The sequence below is a fragment of the Salvelinus sp. IW2-2015 genome, linkage group LG19 (genome assembly GCF_002910315.2).
Source record: "Salvelinus sp. IW2-2015 linkage group LG19, ASM291031v2, whole genome shotgun sequence".
In the NCBI taxonomy this organism is placed as follows: domain Eukaryota; kingdom Metazoa; phylum Chordata; class Actinopteri; order Salmoniformes; family Salmonidae; genus Salvelinus; species Salvelinus sp. IW2-2015.
This window is the reverse complement of record NC_036859.1, coordinates 13,504,328-13,523,915: the sequence shown is the minus strand read 5'-3', so window position 1 is coordinate 13,523,915 and position 19,588 is coordinate 13,504,328. Positions and strand designations below refer to the sequence as shown.

The window sequence follows — 19,588 nt, the reverse complement described above, 5'->3', positions numbered from 1 at the left end:
TCCCTTCAGCCCTCTATCCCTCTCTCATCTCTGCCCAACGGTGGCGCAGGTTAATATCACATTTATAAAATACCTTACCAGAAACTAAGCTGCCTCTTAGCCCCCTGTCACTCACTGACAGTCATATAGAGAGCTTGGCCTGAGGCTAACCTAACTAACCATTTGTTAGCTGACCTGCCCCCATACCTGTCTGTCTTTCCTTCATCTGCTCTAAAGCCACAGCAGTACAGATACTTTTCGACCGCTAGTATCGGAGTGCTGGGTTGACATCTTTTTCATTGTGATCACTTTGCGTTCGTTTGGTTGGTAGGAATTAACACTCTGGTATTTCTTATAATACATGGTACATCATCACTAGTCAATATCTCATGAATCATAGCCTTCCGTCTTTCCCTTCTAGAAATCCAAATGTAATATGTTTCTGTGTGTCTATTTACACAGTATCAAACATCTTGTACGTAACCTGTCAAAAGTATAGTTGATTATGGTTTCTCTTACTGATCAGTGATTTTCTACGTCTTTCCACAGCCAACGGGATGGGCGAGCCCCTAACCTGCAGCTCTGGAGTGGGCAGTGCTACCAGTCCCAAGCTGGAGCCTCCCCCCTCACCTCACGCCAACCGCAAGAAACACAGACGGAAAAAGAGCACGGGCATCACCAAGCCAGACGGGCCGTCTACAGGCAATGAAGGTAAGCCAGAAGTTAGGCTAGGAGTTCTAGAAGACACTCGTTCTGCAAACTCGTCAAAACAATCTAAAACTAGTCAAAACATTCTGAAACGACTCAGAAACAGTCTGCAACAATACAGAAACATTCTAAAACCAGTTAAAACATTCTGAAACAGCAAGCTTCCTGACAAAAAGGTGCAAACTTAGTACATCTGGTTAGCATACCTTATTGAAGTGCATGTCTATGTATAGTCGCCCCTAATGTTCTCCAGTCTTTAGCCATAGTGTGAACCAACCACCCTGAGCTCCAGAAGCTGTGGATCTCTCCTCAGCTCAGCAGGGGAGTGGCAGCCACCCCTCTGCCCAATTAATAATGATTCTCCAGTCTGATGATGAATGGACAGCTCTAATTGGATGGCATTGTGAAAACACAGTCCCATCTCTAAGGCCATAAAACTGATGTCACTGGAGCCAGAGATGATCAATCAACATGATTGATACGCTGCATAGCAACAGCATTGGCACCGACGCCTCCTTAATGACGCTTAGTATTTATAATCATTACGCTTTTATAATGGTTTCACTGACACACGCCCATTCCAGTTTGAATGGGACCACTGACCACAACGTTTCAAGCGCGGATCACCAGCACTGTTGTTGATATGTTGGTACAGTAGTTTCAATGTCAAAGATAGGTTAGTGTGGTCATTGTGCTTCTCTATCTCAGATATTTGGGCCTGTCTTGGATCGTTCTTACCCCCTTTTTTCCGTAGGAGTAGAGAGGAATGCTTTGTATTGATTTGAAAGTATTTAACATACACTGAGAGTACAAAACATTAAGAACACCTGCTCTTTCCATGACAGACTGACCAGGTGAACCCAGATGATCACCTATGATCCCTTATTGATGTCACTTCTTAAATCCACTTCAATCAGAGTAGATGAATGGGAGGAGACAGGTTAATGAAAGACAAAATATTGAAGTACCTTTGAGTGGGGCATGGTAGTAGGTGCCAGGTACACCGGTTTGTGCCAAGAACTGCAATGCTACTGGGTTTTTCACGCTCAACAGTTTCCCGTGTGTATCAAGAATGGTCCACCACCCAAAGGACATCCAGCAAACTTGGGGGTGTGCAACTCAAAATTATATATACACTGAACAAAAATATAAACACAACATGTAAAGTGCTGGTCCCATGTCTCATGAACTGAAATAAAAGATCCCCGAAATGTTCCATAAGCACAAAAATATATATATATATTCTGCTGTGCACAAATTTGTTTACATCCCTGTTACTGAGCATGTCTCTTTGTTCAATATAGTCCATACACCAGACAGGTGTGGCATATCAAGAAGCTGATTAAAGAGCATGATCATTACACAGGTGCACCTTGTGTTGGGGACAGTAAAAGGCCACGCAAAAATTAGCAAATTTGTCACACAACACAATGCCACAGATGTCTCAAGTTTTAAGGGGTGGTGCAATTGGCATGCTGACTGCAGGAATGTCCACCAGAGCTGTTGCCAGATAATTTAATGTTAATTTCTTTACCATAAGTCGCCTCCAACGTCGTTTTATAGAATTTGGCAGTACGTCCAATCGGCCACACAACCACAGACCACGTGTATTGTGCTGTGTTGGCGAGCGGTTTGCTGATGTCAAGGTTGTGAACAGAGTGCTCCATATGGTATGGGCAGGCATAAGGTACGGACAATGAACACAATTGCATTTTATCGATGGCAATTTGAATGCACAGAGATACCATGACGAGATGTTGAGGCTCATTGTCGTGCCATTCATCCATCACTTCATGTTTCAGCATGATAATGCACTGCCCCATGTCGTAAGGATCTGTACACAATTCCTGGAAGCTGAAAATGTACCAGTTCTTCCATGGCCTCCATACTCACCGGACATGTCACCTACTGAGCATGTTTGGGATGCTCTGGATCGACGTGTACGACAGCGTGTTCTAGTTCCCGCCAATATCCAGCAACTTCGCACAGCCATTGAAGAGGAGTGGGACAACGTTCCACAGGCCACAGTCAACAGCTTCTATGCAAAGGAGATGTGTTGCGCTGCATGAGGCAAATGGTGGTCACACCAGGTACTAACTCGTTTTCTGATCCATGCCCTACCTTCTTTTTTTTAAGGTATCTGACTATACAAATGCTAAACTGTATTCCCAGTGATGTGAAATCCATAGATTAGGGCCTAATGAATTCATTTCAATTGACTGATTTCCTTATATGAACTGTAACTCAGTAAAATCTTTTGAAATTGTTGCATGTTGCGTTTCATATTTTTGTTCAGTGTGTTTTTTCCTAAGTAAGCTTACCCACAATGCCCTGTATCATCCTGAAAGAGAAACCAAACAAGATTTTAGACCCTAATGGACCAACACTATCAGAATCACTCCAATAATGGTCTTAGGGGCTTGAATGAGGGATGGCTATCATTAGGGACTTGGGAAACTGGGTGGATTCACCTCGTCACATTGCATTGAGGGAATCATTAGTGGACATTAGCCCGTCTCAACGTCCGTCCCAACCTTTAGTTCTGTTCCATATACAGTAGCTTGGAATCATTGAAATGTGTCCACGTGTTTTAAAATGACGAACTTTCTGCTCTAAATGTGGATAAGTGATCATACTTAGACCTGTAAATGCTGTTCAGCATGTGGTGTCAATGGAAACGTGCGGATCTAGAAAGTTTTGTTCTCTGTCAAAGAAGCACGTTTATTTCTTACTTTCTTTTTTTTTACCTCTCTCTCCTTCTCTTCTAAGATTTTCTATTAGCATCAGCTTGTCTGTTCTACTGAACGCTTCCGGAATACAGACATATTGCTTAAATATCGAAATCACTCAAGTGTAGGATGCAGGTTGTGTCTCTTGAATGAAGGGGAGAGAGGGAGGGAGGGAAGGAGAGGTTGGATCCTTGAATAAATTGCTATCAGTTTATCTCATTTACAGGGCAATCAGAGCCCTGGAATACAGTCCAAAATTGAATTTTAGTTGTTGTGAAGCATCACAAATCAAAGGGGCATGAGCGTTTTAAGGTGAGCAATCAGTTTTGTCAACATGGGAAGAACAGGATGTGTGAGGGAGCCTTGAGAGGGTCAGACACACTGAGACATCTGACTGCCGAAAAGGTACTTTGCGCATCTGCCCAGTGTCGGCAGTTAACTTTTTGTTATTCACATAGAACAGTTTTAACTCCGATTTGCTTCGTTTAAATACTCCAGGCCACAAGGTGGCAGTAGGTTGTTTGGCTTGTGCCTACTGTAGCTAACTAATGTTGCTAGCTAGCTAGAATTTGTAGTAAGCCCTTGTTGATACTAACCAGATGGCCACAACTAGATAACTAGCGAAGCTAGCAACATTATAATAATAATCACAATGGATTCATTTTTGATTGAAGCAGCTGCCTGTTAGCTATGTTGTGCTAGATGACGATTCTAACCGTTTTAGCTAGCGTTAGCTAGCAAGCAAACTGGCACTGGCAGTATGGGATAATGGAGATTGAATTTAAGGATCTTCTGCATCTTGCTAGATAGCTAGCTTGGTAAAGCATTTAATGTTGTGTGCATTGTGCTGCATTCACCACCCCATTCATCTATATGAAGTGTGTGTGTGACTGCCTGGCTCAGTTAGCAAGCTAACGTTAGCTAACTAACTAATGAGCATGCACATGATCAAACTGAACCTAACAAAAAAATATTTTTTCAAGCACAAAGCTAGATGTAAAAGATGTAGATCCATAAAATTTTCATGCAGCTATATTGTTTTAGTAAGAACAATTCTGATGAAAAGGTGGTGGATTACACTGGGAAAAGTGCCCATTTGTTTAATCTTTCTTGTCACTTCTGTCAGCTCCCTGACGTGGAGGTTTGTGCTCTCTAATTGTCAAGTTCATTGCATTGCGATTCTACACGTAGAAACGACAGGTTTGTCGTTAACAAGTCGGTACACAGCATGGACTCATTTTACTATAGCAAGAGAAGGAACGGCCTACTGTGCTATACCTATCAGCAGTCCGATTTCTCAGTGTGTCTGTACCATGAGCTGTAGCCAAGGAGATATCTTAGCCAGGCAGTTATGTATATAAATTAGTAGGGCAGGGAAGTTTTCCTGACCATGTGACATGACCAGGAAAACCACTGAACCTTAATTAGACTTCAATTTGGCTCCACAGAGTTTTTCCATTGAAAAACGTGTGGTCCCTACAAATAACAGTAGGGCATACTTCCTAATTCCGTTCCCTATGCAAACCTTCAATTGAAGAGAGAAGAGACAGACTGGCAAAGTTAGCACAGAACCTCGTAGATCCATCTAAGAAATGTGGGGTTCATTTTGGGCCACTTTAGTCAGGAAAGTAATTTCTGCATTGTGAGTCAATTGATTGAAAGTCGAGTTGTTCCTATGTAAGTCAAGAGCAGTTCCAATGGCATCTAGCTTTCAACGTATACATCTCCAAATCAGTATTGTATAGGTGTGACATGCAGAGGCAGCAATGTGAATTCTCTTTGCTGTGTCGGCTGCGTTTCCACTATACGCTTTCCTCAGAGGAAGTGCACAACGGACACAGCCCCTAATATCCTAGTGCACTGTCAGAACCGTGTGCAGTGTAATGAACTTCTCATGTGCTTAAAGAATGATGCAGGATGCATAGCGAGACAACTGACAGCCCTTTAATGTGCTTCTCAGCAGCCGCCTGGCATCGGGGCTCTCTGTACGCGCCACTCGCACACCGTTCGCATGCCACCTGCCTAAAAAACCCACTGGAAAATCGATGGGCGATAAAGACTTGTGTTCTGGGGGAGGCCCTTCTGATTAATGCAGACTGTCAGGGAGGGGAGCTTCATTAATGTATTTCTCTTTTAAAAGAAGGAAGGAAAGTGTATCAAATGTTCATTATTTGAAATGGGGGGTTCAGCGTGTTCAGTGGGGAGTGGCAGCAGAGATGGAGGGAGAAAGATGGGAGGAAATGAGGAGAGAAGGAAAGGAGGTTCAGATCCTTCACAGTTTTACACTGTAGATGAGGACGTTACCTCTTGTCAAGGACACAGCAGTAATGTTTTAATTGTTAGTTTGTTTGTGTTTAGTTTGTCTCTAATAGTTTTAAAATTGTTTTCTAATTGTTTTTTCGAAAGTTACTTTTATTTCTTAACATGTTGTGTCGTCTCAGTTACATGTGAATTTGAGATAGATGTATAACTTGATGTTTGAAAATGAGTTGGTGTGAGAAATGTTCATTGCAAATGTCCTGCTCTTCTTAGAGTGGGCGTTCAGAAGAAACCTTGATGTGGTTGTATCATCTCACAGAGAATAACCATCCCCTGCCAACTATCAGTAACCCAGTAACACGTCTTATTATTTATATAAATATGTCTTAACATCCAGAGCGGGAAACTTACAATCCCTAACCCACCTAATCCTTTAGCCCTAACCCTAACTCTCCACCTCAGTGAGGTTAGGATATAAAGTACATTCAATAATATCCTCCACTCCCTCCACCACCTCAGTGTGTTAAGGGTTATATATAAAGTATACACTATATACTATAATGCCCAGACTCCTCCACTCCCACCCTCTACCTCAGTATGTTTAAGGTTATACAGTATAGTACATAAATACCCAGACTCCTCTACCTCTGTGTGTTCAGTGTTAATGTCTTCTGGAGTCCAGCAGAGGATTAGGAAATGGAGGTTTAACAGCCCTGTGCTAACAGTGGGTATTTATCTCAATACTTTGTTTTGTCATTGACTCCCTCCCCGGACAATACCGTACATCTCTGTTTCATTTCGCAAAGCTGTCCCTGGAGCCCAGAGCAGCTACAGTAATGGCTCCTCGGCTTTCCAAACCAAACGCCACCCAATGCACGTCGCAGAGAAAGGAATAATAAGATTCTCATTTGTGCGGCTCTGTACACAACACACTGCCCACAGATACGCTGTGTAATTGACAGTGTTTTCTTTTCGCGTATCGCTAAATGTAGTTTTGCTATTAGGTTGTGGCTTGTGTGCGTGTCTGTTTATGTGCGCCTATGTGTGTGTCAGTATTCTCCTCTCGCTCTGCGTTTTGGTGTGGTGCGGTTCCCCCGGGGCCCGTGTGTGTCTCAGTAATGGCCTGCTCCTGATTGCTCTGATACAGGTTAGGAATATTGGCTTTAATGATGTGTAAAATGAGCAAGCAGTGCCTGTGACATTTACAGATGGCACCGCCTTGGCCTGTTCTTCCCAACTGCTCGTTAATTCACAGGAACAGAAAGCACTTCTTTAAGTGACCGCCTGATGCGTGCAACATACACAACCCAGCACAAGACCTCATACATACAAAACCCCACCTTGGATAACTTGTCGCCCCCACCACCTCAAAGTCTCTACTATATATTGTCCAAATACACACACGCACTAGTTTCACACTTGCACACACACACATATACACTCACACCTTGAGGCCTTGCTGAGGCGGTCATTGAATCGATCTCTCCAGAGAGAGGTAGTGTGAGGCAGGATCCCTCCCTGGCCCTGCCTCTCTGCCTGCCGTAGACAGCTCAGCTGGGCTCAGCCCAAACCCCAGAGGTGCTAATCTGGTCCTCCGGTCCTCACTTCTCCCATGGAGCATCTGCTGTGGAGTGGAGGGACGATCATTAAGAGTAGAGACAGCTCTGTGTCAAACCTGTACCAATGATCTCTAAATATCTATGCTCAGATGTCTGATCCTCTTCATTGATCTGCAAAGATACCAATTTGGTAATTTCTTGATTTACCAAATCTGCAGTTTATATTATTTATAAATGTTATGTAGTTGTTGTTGAGACATCCAGTCTGATGAACGGCTGAGGAATCATGACTCTAACTTAAAAGCCCTCTTAACAGTTTTATGATGCATGGTAAACGGTGGACAGGAGAACATACCGGTAACTGCCAAAATAAAGGAAACACCGACATGAAGTGTCTTATGGTGTTGGGCCCACTACGAGCCAGAACCGCTTCAATTCTTCCACGAGAAATTCCATAATTTTGTGTTTTGTTGATGGTGGTGAAAAACGCGGTCTCAGGCACCACTCCAGAGTCTCCAATAAGTGTTCAATTGTGCTGAGATCTGGTGCGTGAGACGGCCATGGCATATGCTTTGAAACTTTTTCACACACATCAAACCATTCAGTAACTACTCGTTCCCTGATGATGGGGGCATTGTCATCCAAATAGTGGCCAAAAAAATGGCCTGCCCAAGATTTTTATACATGACCCTACGCAAGATGGGATGTTAATTGCTTTTTTAACTCAGGAACTACACCTGTGTAAATGCACCTGCTTTCAATATACTTTGTATCCCTCATTTACATAAGTGTTTCCATTATTTGGGGAGTTACGTGTATGCTGTAGACTGTAGGAGAAGATGCCTTCGCTCTTTGCTTGACTCCACGTCACCACAGCCATTAGGCTATCATTTCTTTTTTATAGTGGTCATGTTAATTAAGGAAAATCATCGTATCTGCCTCTTGATTCTCCACAGTAACAGTTGTTCCCTCCTATTGGATTCATATTATGTTGCTCCACGTCCGCCCACTGCCCTGGCCACATCTAATTGGAAAGGACTTGTTGATTGTGTAGCTGCTGGATAAATATTGTCAGATCACGGGGTTAATGCTGATTGCTGGTGTTAATGTGTGACTGAACTCCCCATTCGTTCCTCTGTTAGCCGTGGGCTAACTGTACCCATTGGGGAACATCGGGAGTGCTAATGATCCTAGCGCTAGCTGTCTCAGTCATCATCATGGCAGCAGCTGCCTCTGAAATAGCAGCCGTAATACCTCATTGTATTGTTCACGCCTGGTATTTATCGTCTTGGAGGAGGACATTTTGACCTTAATCGTCATGCTTAGATGGAACGAAATAACTTTGCTTCACACAGAATGGAATTACCTCTCCAGTGAGGCTGTGACAGGTCTTGCATTAAAAAGCAACATTAACATACTGTATAAGCATATCATAATACTTCTGTTGCCTCCATGATACTATGATACTACCGCAGAAATATAATTACTTGAACGGATATGTCCATTCAAGTCAATGGGTCTTAGGGGATTTGCCTGTTCTACTATCTGTTTTTTTGTCTGATGGTTTGGCCTTTTTAGTGCTCATGTCTTACCTGTACTGTTCTGTTCCGCGCATGAAGAGCTAGATTTGTATCCTCAACCGTTTAAGAAATCGTCGATTTGTTGATTTCTTAATCTCAGTAATGAACGTGTTTTAATGCCTCCAGTTTATTGCCAGTCAACTAAATAATTAGCTTTGTTCAGATTTTTAGAAGCTGAGTGCAGAAGTGTAACGTCATTGGACTCTGAGGAAAACTAGGCTGCAAATCGAAATGCCATGCTTTTTTTAAATGAACAATTATGGGACAGTTGAGGAGAAAGAGGCACTCTTTAAAGTACAATACTTGTATAAAACTGACTGAATGTCTGAATTTCTTTATTCAATCATATATTTTTTATAGTTTGTTCAGTTTTCTTAACAAATGATTTTTGATAGGATAATAGGACCTTCTAACACCAGAAGGAACTCAATAGGACACCAACTAAGCATCACATCATGTTAGTCTTAGCCTTTGAGAGTCATTGTAACATTACTCAAACCCAGACCTCCATATGTAAACACTCCTTAACTGTACTGTATGTTTAAATAAGAAGCTCTGAGGTCTTTATTGATTCTGTTACCTGTAGTCGATATCTCAAACTAGATCAGATAATTGAAGTTGGTGTCGAGCTAATTGGATTATAGCTTTCCCCCTGAAGAGGAGACCCTCCACTAGAGCATTGGGATTGCTACAATCCCCACAGCCAGAACCAACTACTTACTTTTGGTTCTGGGAACGGATGTATAGACTTATTATCCTTTTCATGCACAGACCCAAATCCCACTAATTTACCATGCCTGCATAATTAACCAAGCTTGTTTGTATATCTTAAAGGAGTAGTGGGTAAAAAACATGGAAAAATAAAAGCCACCTAAAGACCTATACCCTTTACAGACAGACTTTATGCAGTGGTGTAAAGTACTTAAGTAAAAATACTTGAAAGTACTACTTAAGTCGTATTTTGGGTATCTGTACTTTGTACTCCATACATTTTCCCTGACACCCAAAAGTACTTATTTACATTTTGAATGCTTAGCAGGAGAGGAAAATGGTCCAATTCACTCACTTATCAAGAGAACATCCCTGGTCATCCCTACTGCCTCTGATCTGGAGGACTCATTAACTGGAAATTAGTTTGTAAATTATGTTTGAATATTGGAGTGTAGCCAGGGGCACGCTCTTTTTACAAGACAACTGTGCTGTCTGGTTTGCTTAATATAAGCAATTTGAAATGATTTATACTTTTGCAATTACATTTACTTTTGATACCAAATACTTTTAGACTTTTACTCAAGGAGTTTTTACTGGGTGAATTTCACTTTTACTTGAGTCATTTTCTATTAAGGTATCTTTACTTTTAATCAAGTATGACAATTGGGTACTTTTTCCACCACTGACTTTACGGTATGATACACTATGTATACAAGAGTATGTGGACAACCCTTCAAATTAGTGGATTCGGCTATTTCAGCCACACCCGTTGCTGACAGGTGTATATAATCGAGCACACAGCCATGCAATCTCTATAGACAAACATTGGCAGTAGAATTGCCTTACTGAAGAGCTCAGTGACTTTCAACATGGCACCGTCATAGGATACCACCTTTCCAACAAGTCAGTTCGTCAAATTTCTGCCCTACTGGAGCTTCCCCAGTCAACTGTAAGTGCTGTTATTGTTAAGTGGAAACATCTAGGAGCAACAACGGCTCAGCCGCGAAGTGGTAGGTTGTACAAGCTCACAGAACGGGACCGCTGAGTGCTGAAGCAAGCATGTACAAATCATCTGTCCTCTGTTGCAACACTCACTACCGAGTTCCAAACTACCTCTGGAAGCAACGTCAGCACAATAACAGTTCGTCGGGAGCTTCAAGAAATGTGTTTCCATGGCCGAGCAGCTGCACACAAGCCTAAGATCACCATGCGCAATGCCAAGCGTCGGCCGGAGTGGTATAAAGCTCGCAGCCATTGGACTCTGGAGCAGTGAAAACGCATTCTCTGGAGTGATGAATCACGCTTCACCATCTGGCAGTCCGACGGACGAATCCGGGTTTGGCGGATGCCAGGAGACTGCTACCTGCCCCAATGCATAGTGCCAACTGTAAAGTTTGGTGGATGAGGAATAATGGTCTGGGGATGTTTTTCAGGGTTTGGGTTAGAGCCCTTAGTTCCAGTGAAGGGAAATCTTAACGCTACAGCATACAATTTACATTTTAGACAATTCTGTGCTTCCAAGTTTGTGGCAACAGTTTGGGGAAGGCCCTTTCCTGTTTCAGCATGACAATTCCGTGTGCACAAAGCGGGGTCCATACAGAAATGGTTTGTCGAGATGGGTATGGAAGAACTTGACTGGCCTACACAGAGCCCTGATTTTGAAATGATCTTGGAATGAGATGTTCAACGAGCAGGTGTCCACATACTTTTGGTCATGTAGTGTGCCTGTAAAAAGAATCAAACCTGTTGAAATAATATTTTTAAGAACCCAATTCATACAGTCCCATTTTTACCACATTTGTATATGTATCTGCCAAGGCAGCAGCTACTCTTCGTGGGGTCCAGCAAAATTTACGTCAGTTATACAATTTTAAAATCATTACAATACATTCACAGATTTCACAACACACTGTGTGCCCTAAGGCCCCTACTCCACCACTACCACATATCTACAATGCAAAATACATGTGTTCGTGTGTGTATGTTATCTTGTGTGTGTGTGTATGTACGTGTTTGTGCCTATGTTTGTGTAGCTTCACAGTCCCTGCTGTTCCATAATGTGTATTTTTATATTTTTTCAATCAAATTTTTCTGCTTGCATCAGTTACTTGATGTGGAATAGAGTTCCATGTAGTCATGGCTCTATGTAGTACTGTGTGCCTCCCATATACTGTTCTGGACTTGGGGACTGTGAAGAGACCTCTTGTGGCATGTCTTGTGGGGTATGCTTGAGTGTCCGAGCTGTGTGCCAGTAGTTCAACATGTCAATACCTCACAAATACAAGTAGTGATGAAGTCAATCTCTCTTCCACTTTGAGCCAGGAGAGATTGACATGCATATTATTAATGTTTGCTCTCTGTGTTCTGAGCTAAGTCCCTTTTTGTGACACCTGACTGAACAGTAGTCCATGTGCGACAAAACAAGGGGCTGTAGGACCTGCCTTGTTAAGAGGGCTGTTAAGAAGGTAGAGCAGCACATTTTTGTGGACAGACTTCTCCCCATCTTAGCTACTGTTGTATCAAAATGTTTTGACCATCACAGTTTACAATCCAGGGTTACTCCAAGCAGTTTAGTCACCTCAACTTGCTCAATTTCCACATTATTTATTACAAGATTTAGTTGAGGTTTAGGATTTAGTGAGTGATTTCTCCCAAATACAATGCTTTTAGTTTTATATATATTTAGGACTAACTTATTCCTTGCCACCCGCTCTGAAACTAACTGCAGCTCTTTAAGTGTTTCAGTCATTTCAGTTGCTGTAATAGCTGACGTGTATAGTTTTGAGTCATCCACATACATAGACACACTGGCTTTACTCAAAGCCAATGGTATGTTGTTAGTACAGATTGAAAAAAGTAAGGGGCCTAGACAGCTGCCCTGGGGAATTACTGATTCTACCTGGATTATGTTTGAGAGGCTTCCTTTAAAGAACACCCTCTGTGTTCTGTTTGACAGTTAACTCTTTATCCACAATATAGCAGGGGGTGTAAAGCCATAACACATACAACATACATTTTTCCAGCAGCAGACTATGATCGATAATGTCAAAAGCTGCACTGAAGTCTAACAAAACAGCCCCCACAATCTTTTTATCATCAATTTCTCTCAGCCAATCATCAGTCATTTGTGTAAGTGCTGTGCTTGTTGAATGTCCTTCCCTATAAGTGTGCTGAAATGCTGTTGTCAATTTGTTTACTGTAAAATAGCATTGTATCTGGTCAAACACAATTTTTTCCAAAAGTTTACTAGGTGTTGGTAACAGGCTGATTGGTCGGCTGAGCCAGTAAAGGGGGCTTTACTATTCTTAGGTAGAGGAATGACTTTTGCTTCCTTCCAAGCCTGGAGGCACAAACTTTCTAGTAAGCTTAAATTGAATATATGGCAAATAGGAGTGGCAATATCGTCTGCTATTATCCTTAGTAATTTTCCATTCCATTCACCTCTTCCACACTTACTTTACAGAATTCAAAGTTACAATGCTTGTCTTTTATAGTTCGGTCAGATATACTTGGATGTGTAGTGTCAGCTTTTGTTGCTGGCATGTCATGACTAAGTTTGCTAATCTTGCCAATGAAAAAATATTAAAGTAGTTGGCAATATCAGTCGGATTTGTGATGAATGATTCAATGAGCTGAGTTTGCCTTTTTTCCCCCAAATCTCATTTAAGGTGCTCCAATGCTTTTAGTATCATTCTTTGTTATTTATCTTTGTTTCATATTGTATTTTCTTATTCTTATTATTCAGTTTAGTCACATGATTTCTCAATTTGCAATATGTTTGCCAATCAGTTGTGCTGCCAGACGTATGTGCCATTCCTTTTGCCTCATCCATCTCAACCATACAATTTTTCAATTCCTCATCAACCCACGGGACATTGACAATGACCCAACACACCTCCAGGCTGTGTAAGGGTTATTTGACCAGGAAAGAGAGTGATGGAGTGCTGCATCAGATGACCTGGCCTCCACAATCACCCAACCTCAACCAAATTTAGATGGTTTGGGATGAGTTGGACCGCAGAGTGAAGGAAAAGCAGCCAACAAGTGCTCAGCATATGTGGGCATTCCAGGTGAAGCTGGTTGAGAGAATGCCAAGAGTGTGCAAAGCTGTCATCAAGGCAAAGGGTGGCTACTTCGAAAAATCTCAAATATATTTTGATTTGTTTAAAAAAAAATGTAGTTACTACATGATTCCATATGTGTTATTTCATAGTTTTGATCTGTTCACTATTATTCTACAATATAGAAAATAGTAAAAATAAAGAAAAACCCTTGAATGAGTAGGTGTGTCCTAACTTTTGACTGGTACTGTATGTTACCGTGGGCTATTTTGAGCACTTTTCTGGGATGCTTACTTGTTTTCATTGCTTTACTGGGAAGCTTAGCAGAAGTAGGTATGCTCATGTCTTTTATGTTAGTGCAGGGTGAGCTACACAGAGCGGGCTTCCTATTAGGGCACACCGCCTCAGTACTAACAGTATATATCTGGTTCATAGGGGCAGCAGGTAGCCTAGTGGTTAGAGCGTTGGGCCAGTAACCGAAAGATTGCTAGATCAAATCCCCGAGCTGACAAGGTAAAAATCTGTCGTTCTGCCCTTGAACAAGGCAGTTAACCCACTGTTCCTAGGCCGTCATTGTAAATAAGAATTTGTTCTTAACTGACTTGCCTAGTTAAATAAAGGTTCGATAGACACATGATTACTGCATACACTAGCTGGATCAGCAGAGGCATTCAGGGCAGTTAGAGGGACATAAATTAGGTTACTTACAGTATGTCTACCAACGCCCCTGGGATAATGTACATTTGCTGAAGCATTATGACAACTCATCACAATGGTAGGTATTAACTGAGCTGGGCTTGGGTCATTGATAAGTCATTGTCTCAATGCAGCCTTATAATGTTGTGAAAGGATCCAGGAATGCAAATGATTTGGGTGGATACCATCTTCCTTATAAAACGTGTTTTGTTTCCAAAAGGTATCGAAATTGTCAACATTGAGCTGCAATAATCAAGTAGCCAGTTGTGAAGAGAAAGAATCCTGCTAAAGCGTTCAATGCCACGATTCAGAGAGGGAACGGATATGATGGGTGGGATAAGCCTATTATACCGCCCATGCACATGCCGGCAAGTTTAGGAGTGGGTGTAAATGTGGGCCGATGTGGGTGGATGTCTATTTTAATAAATCCTTTGAATATACACCATCACAGAGAAATGCATTATTAATTTGTTTAGGCAGGTCCTAAGAAACATTATACATCTAATAAAATGTATTTTCAATCGAATAGAACAGCATATTTTTAGTTTAAATTATGTTACTGGTCTGTGCAGCCTATAGGCTACATGGCTGCGCAATGCACAGGAAATCAATAGTTATTTTGTTCATTAAAAAGACAAAACACAATTACCCTGATCACAGTCAACACAAATATATGTTTTTGTAGGCTAAGATTACAATGGAATAAGAATAAAATACAAATAATATTTTCCCCACACAACTATTTTGGAACAGAATCCACGTTTCATCTCTTTCCTACCCTCACTCCGCTTTGTTAGGGAGCAGGCATAGGGTCTTACATTGAGAGTATCTTCATCATAGTACTGATAGGAAATAATAGCAATCCTGTTTTTAAAAGCATGTGAGTCTTGTGTTCATATTTCACCGCGGGGACTTGCCTATACTCAATCGAGCAAAATAATAGGCCTCCACTTTATTTGGGCTACATTATTGCATGCCAAATGTTTATGATCAGTAGCAAACGAATAGTTGAGCTATACCACCTCCACTTATTTGCCCAGCCAGAGAATTAACCAAATATACGGACAGAGATTCAGTGAAACAAAATCACATTGATTGATTAAGACAAGTCGCAGGCTGTTGGCCAGTAATAGGCCTAGGCTACTAAGCATCTGTGAGTAAAGAGCAAAAGATTCCACTTGTTAAGCTACATAATATTGTAGCAAAATGTTCTCATCAGTGCTTATAAATGAGCCAACTAGACAAGATGATCAGAAGCAGCGCTCACCTCAATTTAGCTAAGATTTATTCAGCCTAGTTGTAGCCTAACCAATATTCAAACAGCGATTCAGTAAAAAGGAAAATCTGACATTGTCTCAAAGCAGTGTGAATCCGTGCTGAAACAGCAGGTAGGCTAATGCTTCAAATGGATTAGAACAATTAGATGACTTTTGGAGTTTCAGTAAGCAACAATTTGATGCCTTCAATTGCATTAGCCTACTTTATTATAATATTTTCGTCATTCAGTGATGTTTATTTCCATAGTAATTCTTTGTGGTTATGAAAACAGTGCATGTGGTGGGCTATGCAAGGAGATGGGTGAAGTGACATGCCTAGCAAAGTTTAGAACTGCCAGATGGATGGGAACAACCAGAGCCATATATATATATATATATATACACTCTGGTAACAGCCCAGTAACAAACTTTACCGCAATCATGACTAGGTCGGKTTAAGGGGAAAAAAGTCATATCCGTGTAATGTTTAGAGAAGATTTTATGTCAAGTGTTATTGAAGTGTTGTGGTTGCAGGTTTACCTGGCACATCTAAAGCCTTTTCTTTTGGGGTGTTGCTGTAGGCCACCAAGTGATAACAGTCAGTATCTAAATAATATGTGTGAAATGCTTGATGTATGAAATGTTTGAAATGTATGTGATGTAAACAGAGAGGTCTACTTTCTTGGGGACCTGAATATTGACTGGTTTTCATCAAGCTGTCTGCTCAAGAGGAAGCTTCTCACTGTAACCAGTGCCTGTAATCTGGTTCAGGTTATTAATCAACCTACCAGGGTGTTTACAAACACTACAGGACAAGATCAATCACATGTATTTGTCAGATTTTTACTAATACTCTAGAACTTTCTTCTAAAGCTGTATCCGTACCCATTGGATGCAGTGATAACAATATAGTGGCTATATCCAAGAAAGCCAAAGTTCCAAAAGCTGGGCCTAAAATAGTGTATAAAAGATCAAACAAAATATTTTGCTGTGAGTCGTGGTTGTTAAAAAATATTTGTTAGTCTGATGTGATTAATAAGGAGCATCCAAACACTACACTTGATGAATTTATTGATTAACCTGTACCTGTTAAGAAACTGACTGTTAGAACTGTTAAGGCTCCATTAATTGATGAGGAATTGAAAAACTTTAGGGTTGAAAGAGATGGGGCAAAGGGAGTGGCTAATACATCTGTCTGCACATCAGACTGGCTGACTTACTGAAAATTGAGAAATAATGTGACTAAACTCAACAAAAAGAAGAAGAATCTGTATTATGAAGCCAAGATCAAAAAACGTTTAAATTAAATTATGGGCAAAATGACAAATTCAACTCCGTCTTTCATAGACTCAGATGGCTTATTCATCACAAAATAATTTGATGTTGCTAATTATTCTTAATGAAAGAAAGCATTGTAAGTTAGAATTTTGTAAAGTTTGTGTGGGAGAGGTGGAAATGTTTTTGTTATCAATAATGACAAATCTCCTGGCATTGACAATTTCGATGGAACGCTACTGAGGATGGTAGCTGACTCTATAGCCAGTCCTTTATGTCATGTCTTTAATATGAGCCTAGAGGAAAATCTTTGTCCTCAGGCCTGTGGGGAAGCCAAAGTCATTCCGCTACCCAAGAGTGGTAAAGCAACCTTTACTGGTTCTATCAGAAGACCTATCAGCTTGCCACCAGCTCTTAGCAAACTGTTGTAAAAAAATTGGTGTTTGCCCAAATCCAATGCTATTTCTCTGTAAATAAATTAACAAGAAACTTTCAGCATGCTTATAGAGAAGGGCACGCAATATGTACTATGTACTGCACTGACACAAATGACTGATGATTGGTTTAAATAAATTGACAATAAGAAGATTGGGGGAGCTGTAGTGTTAGATTTCAGTGCAGCCTTTGATATTATTGACCATAACCTGTTGTTGAGAAAACGTATCTGTTATGTCTTTTCAACCTCAGAGCTATCTATCTAATAGAACTCAGAGGGTTTTCTTTAATGGAAGATTCTCTAATGTCAAACATGTAAAGTGTGGTGTACCGCAGGGCAGCTCTCTAGGCCCTCTACTCTTTTCTAATTTTACCAATGACCTGCCACTGGCATTAAACAAAGCATGTGTGTCCATGTACGCGTCAGCAGCCACAGCTAATTAAGTCACTGAAACCCTTAACAAAGAGTTGGTCTCTTTTGGAATGGATGAACAATAATAAACTGGTCCTGAACATCTCTAAAACTAAGAGCATTGTATTTGGTACAAATCATTACATACAGTTGAAGTCGGAAGTTTACATACACCTTAGCCAAATACATTTAAACTCAGTTTTTCACAATTCCTGAAATGTAATCCTAGTAAAAATTGGTAGTTAGTCTTGTCCCATCGCTGCAACTCCCATGCGGACTTGGGAGAGGTGAAGGTCGAGAGCCATGCGTCCAACCCCGCCAAGCTGCACTGCATCTTGACACAATGTGCGCTTAACCCGGAAGCCAGCCGCACCAATGTGTCGGAGGAAACACCGTACACCTGGGACCGTGTCAGCGTGCATGCACCCGGCACGCCACAGGTGTCGCTGGAGTGCAATGGGACAAGGACCGCCTGGCTATCCAAACCCTCCCTTAACCTGAGCAACGATGGGCCAATTGTGCGTCGCCTCATGGGTCTCCCAGTCGCGGCCGGCAGCGACACAGCCCAGTATCGAACCAGGATCTGTAGTAATGCAGCTAGCACTGCGATGCAGTGCATTAGACCGCTGCACAACTCGGGAGGCCCCTCTTGGCTAAGAGTTGAGGAAAGACTGACTGCGTCACTTCTTGCTTTTACGAGAAACATTAATGTGTTGGAAATTGTTTGCGTAGTCAACTTACACACAACACTGACCCACACACTTACCCAACCAGGCATGCCACCAGGCGTCTTTTCACAGTCTATAGGTCCAGAACAAATTCAAGGAGAAGTAGAGTATTATACAGAGTCATGAGTGCATGGAACTCCCTTCCACCTTACATAGATAGCGCAAGGCACAACGCCTCTCCCCCATGTGGTCTACTTGTTGTGTGTATGTGTAACTGATAGATGCACACACATACAACAAGTAGACCACATGGGGGAGAGGCACACACATACACACACTGCATGTTAATGTTTTTAAATGTATGCAAATTGTAAAGTCTTTGGTCTGTAATGTCTTTTTTGTTATGTGTCGGATACCAGTAAGACTAGCTGTCGCCATTGGCGTCGGCTAATGGGGATCCTAATAAATCGAATCAAATAAATGCAATCATACTCTTCTTCCACCGGGCATTCCACTGATTTCAAAACTCTGTCAACTTCTTCCGTGACAACAACACTGCTGATTGACGTTTCTACCCCATCACTGTCATCAGAAGACTCTACAATCTCTGGTTCAATAAAAATGATTTGACCTAAATCAGGGATTTCCTCATCGTCTGATTCATTTTCAGATTCAGAGAGTGAGCATGGAACGATCGTCCTCCAGAAAGTAGTCATCACATCTTGTCAATGATCTTTGTCGATAGCACCTGTTAAATTCAGGGCAGCAATGTTGAGAGCAATAGCAACACTTTTGTATCTCAGCCAATCATGGCTAGTGGGAAGGGTCCTCACTTTTTCTTTGGCAAAACCAACTAGGCTCCTAATTTAACAATTTTATTTGTATTTACAGATGGCATGCACATTTGTTATTAAGGCACATGAAAGTTCATATGTTCCAGAAGGCATTTCTGGCAAAAAAAAGCATTTTGATAAATAAATGTACATTCAAATGCATCTCCTGTGAAGTAGTGATGTGTGACATATGCCTAGCTTCTTGAAACGGGTCACAATTCATTAACACCTCCCTAATTTGAACTGCAAACCGCCCCCATGGTTTAACAACACCCAACACCCCTGCCAATTTGCCATTTACCCACTGATATGTATAAAATGGTATACCTGCAAATAAGTGGTAAATAAGAGTCGGTTTGAAAGGGTAACATACCACATCTTCTGTCTGAAATGGGTATGTTAATAGACTAGCGAGACAACCTCCAAA

At 41.4% G+C, this 19,588-nt stretch overlaps 1 protein-coding gene across 1 annotated transcript in view; it reads left to right on the top strand.

Annotated features, from left to right (window-relative positions):
* LOC111978956 (arf-GAP with GTPase, ANK repeat and PH domain-containing protein 3-like) overlaps window positions 1-19,588 on the top strand; it is a 231,378-nt gene that overhangs the window by 181,598 nt on the left and 30,192 nt on the right. The window contains exon 13 of the mRNA XM_024009205.2: window positions 529-690. Coding sequence (XP_023864973.1) covers window positions 529-690 — 162 coding nt within the window. The remainder of the gene's footprint in view (window positions 1-528; window positions 691-19,588) is intronic.